General features: G+C 46.3%; 1 protein-coding gene across 1 annotated transcript in view; it reads left to right on the top strand.

The window, feature by feature from the left end:
• nphp4 (nephronophthisis 4) overlaps window positions 1–7,500 on the top strand; it is a gene marked incomplete at both ends in the record, with an annotated part of 190,764 nt that overhangs the window by 176,863 nt on the left and 6,401 nt on the right. Inside the window, 5 exons of the mRNA XM_080533526.1 lie at window positions 769–852; window positions 3,388–3,544; window positions 3,984–4,060; window positions 4,742–4,827; window positions 6,032–6,203. Coding sequence (XP_080389652.1) covers window positions 769–852; window positions 3,388–3,544; window positions 3,984–4,060; window positions 4,742–4,827; window positions 6,032–6,203 — 576 coding nt within the window. The remainder of the gene's footprint in view (window positions 1–768; window positions 853–3,387; window positions 3,545–3,983; window positions 4,061–4,741; window positions 4,828–6,031; window positions 6,204–7,500) is intronic.

The following is a 7,500-nucleotide window of genomic DNA, read 5'->3' as shown; positions in this document are numbered from 1 at the left end:
ACACACACACACACACACACACACACACACACACACACACACAAAATATGCATGTGTCTCTCCCATCCCTCACACACACACATACATACACACACAAAATATACAAGATTATCTGCCAAAAAGAACAGGAGATTTTTCACTTGCCAATATTTTTTTTTAAAACAAGTTAAAGATATCTTTAAACTAGTGCAATCGGACAAAAAAACAAACATATGTTGCCTTGATTTAAGATATTTAATCTTACTTAGATGTACTTTTTGCAGTGCAGGCATTTACAGCATCTCAGACCACAAACAGTCAAAGTAACCGTTGGATAGTAGACTTAAATACAAAATAAAATACAAAATAAAATAAATAGACATCTGAAAACCTTATATACAGTAGGTTTTAACATCCTCCATCCTGACTCTAAGTCCGCCAGTACGTTCTGTGTTAGACCTACCGGATATCAGTCCAGAATCAGACCCGGCCTCCAGTGTGGTTGACTGTGGTACCGGTGGTAATGCAGGTATGATCCAGTGGGGGTTGACCATGGTACCAGTGGTTATGCCCCTGAGGATGGCCACAGGTAAATGATCCAATCTGTTGTATTCAGTTTATCTGTTATTTCTCACATGCCTCTTTTCATCTCCCGTTGTTATCTAGGTTCTGGGGCCTGCACTGCTGTTGTGTCTGTTACAGTTTGTCTCCAGATGTTTGGACTGATGAGGAGATGTGTATGTTATCATATGCGATAGATAAAACATCATTCTTATCTTTATCTTGCAGGGGCCCAGTTTCGCGCCTGGGGAAAGAAGCACTCAGGTGGCCAAGAAGCACCCGTCCAACACCGTGCTGGCCAAGTCCATCAAGGTACGAACACTTCTGCCTCAACATATACAGCGCCTTCAGAAAGTATATAATATATATATATATATATATATATATATATATATATATATATATACTGTATATATAATATTCATATTCATATTACATCTCAGTATGCAAGTACAGAAGAGTACAAATCTTTGGCTTTGGTTCCTCAACATTGGCATTGCAGCATCCAAGATATAAATCACAATGATAAGTTGTAAAGATCACAAATCTCTGTGATACTGTGATGAATGAATGAATGGCTCCTTTAATGACCACACGACCAAGGTCGGTGGAATTTGTTGTCGGTACAGATGGAAGAAAACTCAATACAGCAGTGTCAAATACATCAAACATACACACATTACACATGACTATCCTAATGTACACACATAACCACAAGACAAAATCATATATAGTCAATATTTACAACTATAAAGTGCGGTACAACTGGCAGGGTTAGTGCAGTGAGTCAGGTGTTGAGAGTCCTTAAAAAACCCCTGTTTTTATATAGCTGATACAGATGAGGAATCATATTTCTGTGATTTCTGTGATAGCTAGGCAATCCTATTTCGTCTGTCTAGGAAACAGGGATTATGTCAGCTATGGATTTGTGATGCATTACAGATGCTCAACCTCCCATGATAATAAACCTCCCACAAACGTCTTGTCAAGACGTCTAGTCAGAGTGTTGTTGACTCCACCACAACAGCCACTAGTGTGCCACGGAAGGATAGGCATGCAGAAGCACAATGATATAACTTCATCAAAAGAAAAATGACATCAACCGTACACATTTCTGTCACAGCACTGCGCTGAAAATGTTATTGATAGAAGTGTTTTTCAAACATTATGATACCTCGAATATCGCTGCATTGCCAACATGTTACCTGAGGTAATCAGGTGAATTTCCCACGACAGTACCTCAGTGCCACATCACGTCTGTGGCTCAGGAGGTAGACACTGAACCCCAAATTGCTCCCAATGTGCGGGCCGGCGCCTTGGCACCACTGGCGGGGGCAGGGGGGGCGACCGCCCCTCCTGGTGCCCCCACGGTTGAAAAAGTGCCCTTTTGAGTGTCAAAAATGCCATTTTGATTGGCGAAAATGAGAGGACATGCCCTATTGGTGCCCTTCCAATGGTCTAAACTTGACCATGTGCACTAATGGGGTCCCATGTTGTGCAGTAGGTGCCCTTTTTTTCTTTTCGCCCCTGCCCTTCAAACAGCCTGAGTCCGCCACTGCTTGGCACGGTAGCTTGCCGCCATCGTTGCGTGTGAACGGGTGAATGAGAGGCCGTTGTAAAGCGCTTTGGAATAAGCCGCTATATAAGTGCTGTCCATTTTATTCACCACACATTTACATAACCTAATGGACTGACTTATATAGCGCCTTATTCCAAAGCGCTTTACAACGGCCTCTCATTCACCCATTCACACACACATTCACACACCAATGGTGGCAAGCTACCATGCAAGGCACCGGCCCGCTCATTGGGAGCAATTTGGGGTTCAGTGTCTTGCCCAAGGACACCTCGACACGTGGCCAGCCAGGGCTCGAACCGCCGATCTGCCAACCTTTGCGCTCACTAGACTCCGGCTCTACCTCCTGCGCCACAGCCTCCCCATAACCTCCACCAACTCCCCCCAAAAAGTTTAATGTCGTTCGTCGAGTAAGAGTCTAAAAGTCTGGACCTCTCTCTTGTTGAACACACTGTGTCTGATGCAACACATGCCAATATGCCCGGAGGGGGTTCCCAGTTCCCGGTCCCCCCCCGTCTCTACACCGAACCACTGCGCTCCTGTCAGAGGTCAAAGGTCAGTCTAAATCAAATCCGTGTCCCACTGAAACTGACAACCCCAACAGCTGTCCGGGTGCCAACGCCGGCACTGCTGTCAGTCTCGTCGTCAAAGGAAGAACAAACAAAAAAAAACGGTCTCTTAGGGTCACGGGCCGGGCGGTCTCTCTCGGTGGATTTCAGGCTATTGGGTTTCTTTTCTTTTTTTGGTGGTTTGTCAGACTTTTTTTTTTGGGCCGTTTTCAGAGTGTGTGTTCAGTCTGTGTGGTTATATTCAGTGAGGGTGGAGGTTAGCGTAATTTTAGCATATTGCTGGTGTTTCTATGTTGTCGTTTTTGGCGTACATTAGTTTTAATCAGTACAGGAGGTCACAGAGGGGCATGCTTCCTACAGACATCCAAAGTGTTTAGTGCAGGACAAGTCCGTAGGTTTGTTTACTGTGCTGTTAGCTGTCAGCTGTTTGCTGTTTGTTATCCAGGTCAGAATGATTATCCTCCCTCGGATGCTCTTCCTTTGTACCGTCCGTCCACCATCTTAATCAAGACCACCCCCCCCCCCCCCTTAATGAACCCCCCCCCCCCCCTAACGAAGCCCCCCCCCCCCCCCACCCTTCATCCCCTGCATCATTATTCCATCTAATCTCCCCCCGTTAATGTTTCCCACCGATAGCTTTAGCTTCTCGTTACTGACAGTGGGACACTCCTCCTCCCTTCGTTCAAAATGCAACCCCGCCAGGTCACGTTCACGGCGGAGGACGGCAAGCCCTTGGCGGTGTGCCAGGTGGACGTGGAGCCCACGCCGCACGTCATCGACCAGACCTTCCGCATCCACCACCCCGAGCTCTCCTTCCTGAAGAAGGCCATCCGCCTGGGCCCCTGGGAGCGCTCGGCAGGTGTGAACAATTAGCCTCATTAGCCCCGGCACACTCCCTCTCTGTCTCTCTCTCTCTCTCCCTCTCTCTCTCTCTCTCTCTCTCTCCCTCTCTCTCTCTCTCTGCTGTTCCGCCACACACACACACACTCACACTGGCACGTACACCCACACACACACAAAGGCACAGGCACGTACACACACACAGGCACAGGCACGTAGACACACACAGGCACAGGCATGAACACGCACACAGGCACACACACACACACACACACACACACACACACTGGCACGTACACACACACACACAGCCACATACACGCACACACATACACACAGGTGTTGCCCTAATTGCTCTGTTTGTCTGTGTCTTCTGTCTCTCTCTCTCTCCCCACCCCCCTTCTCCCCCCCTGTCTCTCCCGACTATGTGGTGTTTCGGGGTGATCGGGGGCCACCAGCTGGACATCAGGATGCTTGTCCTCAGATCTCGGTGCGCTGCAGCGACCCCAACGTCATCTGTGAGACTAAGATGTTGGTGAGGGAAACAGAACGTGCTCCGTATTAACACTAGAACAGCCCTGCCTGGTTTACCTGCTATAAGTAGGGGGTCGGGGGTCAAATGACCATAGTCTTTACAATGGAAAGCTGCTATTTACACACAACGACCACTAGTTGGCCGCCTTTTAAATTAGCCTGCCTCCTACACAGAAAAATTGCTAAATTAGCTTCATACTAGCTTATCCGGAGGTGATTTTTGAAAATGTAAGGATACTAGGTGGTAGAACGCACGTATCTAGGAGAAGTCATGAAAGGAGGGTCCTGAAATTTGATGGAGTGCAAAGATATAACATATTTTTTACTCACAGGGTCAAATGACCCCACTCATGGCTGTTCTAGTGTTAAAAAGCTCCCGCTGAAATTAAATAAGTTAATTACAGGAGGAGCGAGTCGCTAACTGAAATAAAAGTGAAAGCCCGCGGCTTCGCGATTTCTGTGTCAAAAAGAGGCGGACAGGGCTGGTTTGGTGAAGGGTGTTCTTAATTTAATGATTGAAGTAGTTGGAAGCTACCTTCTGTGTGTCAGGCACTTATAGTACAAAAGGATAGAAAATTAGTTCCATTTATGCCACAAAAGAAGGAGTGAGGAATTAGCCTACATGTACAGGACCGTGCAGCAGTTATTTTTTTTTGCCTCATTGCAGTTTCCTCATTTGCAGGCGCCAGGAGAGCCTCAAGATGTGTATATAAAAGTACCGGGGAGCCCCAGCCCGCAAATCAGAAAGTTCTTTGTTATGGTGTACGGGTATGTAACACACACACACACACACACACACACAGACACGTGCACACACTCACGCGCACACACACACACACACGCACACTTCCACACACACAGACAGACATACACACACGCAGGCATGCACACACACACACACACACACACACACACACACAGACACGCACACACGTCCACACACATACTCGTCCACACACAGACACGCACGCATGCACACACACACACACACGCACGCACGCACGCACGCACGCACACATACACACACACATACACACACAGACACGTCCACACACAGACACGAACGCATGCACACACACACACTTAGACACACACGCACACTTCCACACACACAGACAGACATATACACACACACACACGCACACTTCCACAGACACAGACAGATATACACACACACACACACACACACACTTCCACACATGTGCAGCCCAGCATGGAGAAACGGCGATGCCGTTCTGCTGTTCCTCTGTGATTAGCTCGTCCACGCAGGGCTTAATCTCATTGATTTAATCAGGACGTCGGATTTGCCGGCTGATTGCTTCATGTGGCAGAATCCATTTATTCCTCCTACCTACCCAGACTGGCAGGCCCCCCCCCCCCCCCGCGCGCCCGGCGCCCAGGGTGAACGAGACGACCTCACAACCTCACAGCGCTCGCTTACTTTTTAACCCGTTAAAGTAAAGCTGCAACTAATAATTATTATATCGATTGGGTACTTTAAAACTTCAAGTTGGTGTTGTGAAAAAAAGAGAAAAAAAATAAGTTTCACTTTCATTTTCGAAGCCGTTCGAGTCTGCGATTAGTTTATGGTTTCACCAGCTGGCGTGACCTGTAACCAATTTCAGACGAGACAAGGCGCTCGAATGACTATAAAACAAGATTTTCCGTAATCTACACGGTGTTCAACTTGATACTAAAAAAGAACAAATGAAAACGTTTCTTCTCCTAGCACGACGACTGCCAATCGCAGCTGGCCTGAGCCAGACTACTCTTCCTGCTCCAACTGGTTGATTGATGATTCACTTGACTTATTTAGTCAAATGTATTGATTGTAAGTCGCTTTGGTGGAATAAGGCCGTCTGCTAAATGCCAAAAATGTTAATGTAATGTAAATGTTTTCTCCGCCCCCCTCTCCCCTTTCCCCCCCTCCGTCCCTCGGGACGTTCATTGTTTTCCCTCGATGTTTCCATAGCGATAAGTGGCTGGCCGCCCCCGCTCAGACGTGGCTGGTGTACGTCCACTTCATACAGCGGGTGGACATCAACTGCGTGACTGGCCAGCGGACCTGTCAATCACTGGTGCTGAGGGGCACGCAGGCCGTCCGGAAGGTCAAGTGTCACACGTCCCACCCACGAGAGCTGGAGGTACGGTTCATCTGGTTATCTGGTTATCTGGTTATCTGGTTATCTGGTTATCTGGTTATCTGTTGATCTGTTGATCTGTTGATCTGGTTATCTGGTTATCTGGTTATCTGGTTATCTGGTTATCTGGTCAAAAAGACAGATATTCACTGTACACTGGAAGACAGATATTCACTGTACACTAGAATACAGATATTCACTGACTGTACACTGGAAGACAGATATTCACTGTACACTAGAAGACAGATATTCACTGTACACTGGAAGACAGATATTCACTGAACACTGGAAGACAGATATTATTGATATTATATGACTTATCTTGCCTTATTTGTACCTTTGTGCTGCAAAGTCAAGGAACTCGAAGCCTAAAATAATTTTACTCTCTTACACTTGTGTAATGTGACGTAACGATACAACTTGAAACTAAGATACTACATTTAGCTCAACTAGTTGAACTACATTTTGCAGTAGTTCGGTGGTAGTTCAACTGAATTCAAATCTTTGTAGTGTTTTCAGTAGTTAACTACTGTTGTTGCCATTTAGCAGTGTAGCGTGAGCTACTGTCACTACTCTTTGCTGCTCCTTGAAGGTAATCCAATTAAGCGTTATGGAACTCAAAGCCGTGGTATATATTGTGGATATCTGCACAGCTAGCGGGGTGGATAGGTACGACACAAAGCGGAGTGCCGTTACACCCCCTAGCTGTGCCGATATCCACGATATACCACGGCTTCGAGTTCCCTAACGAGTATTATGAAAAGATGTGTCAACATTTAGCCGTGCGTATACCATGGATATCGGCACAGCTGGAACGCAAACTGACCAATAGAGACAATGGACCGGATCTATCTGTTGTATAATATGTATTTTGGAACGTGAGAGAGTTTCACACAGGGAAGGAAACCTGCTATTGAGCCGCTTGGCTTCCCTGAGTACGTTGAGTGATGATTAATACATCTTTTTAATACAACATTAATACCACATGTTTTTATTTATTTGTGGTCCTCTGTGGCTCAGTTGGTAGAGCACGGCGCTAACATAGCTTAGGTTGTGGGTTATGTCCCCGTTGGGGAATATAGATACTGAAAAATGTATGCCCTCACTGACTCACAGTCAGCTCTCAAAAACAAGAAAAAAAAGCAATAAAACGGGGGAATATAACTTAAAATGAGCAAAATGATCAGCCAACGGAACACAGGAAGAGTTCACTCGCCAAAGTGTTCTTAAAACAAGTAAAGGATGTCTTAAAACTAATGCAGTCAGACAGAAAAACAAGCATATGTTGCCTTGATTTAAG

The sequence above is a fragment of the Nansenia antarctica genome, assembly GCF_963989245.1.
Source record: "Nansenia antarctica genome assembly, chromosome: 6".
NCBI lineage: Eukaryota > Metazoa > Chordata > Actinopteri > Argentiniformes > Microstomatidae > Nansenia > Nansenia antarctica.
This window is presented reverse-complemented; position numbering and strand designations above follow the sequence as displayed.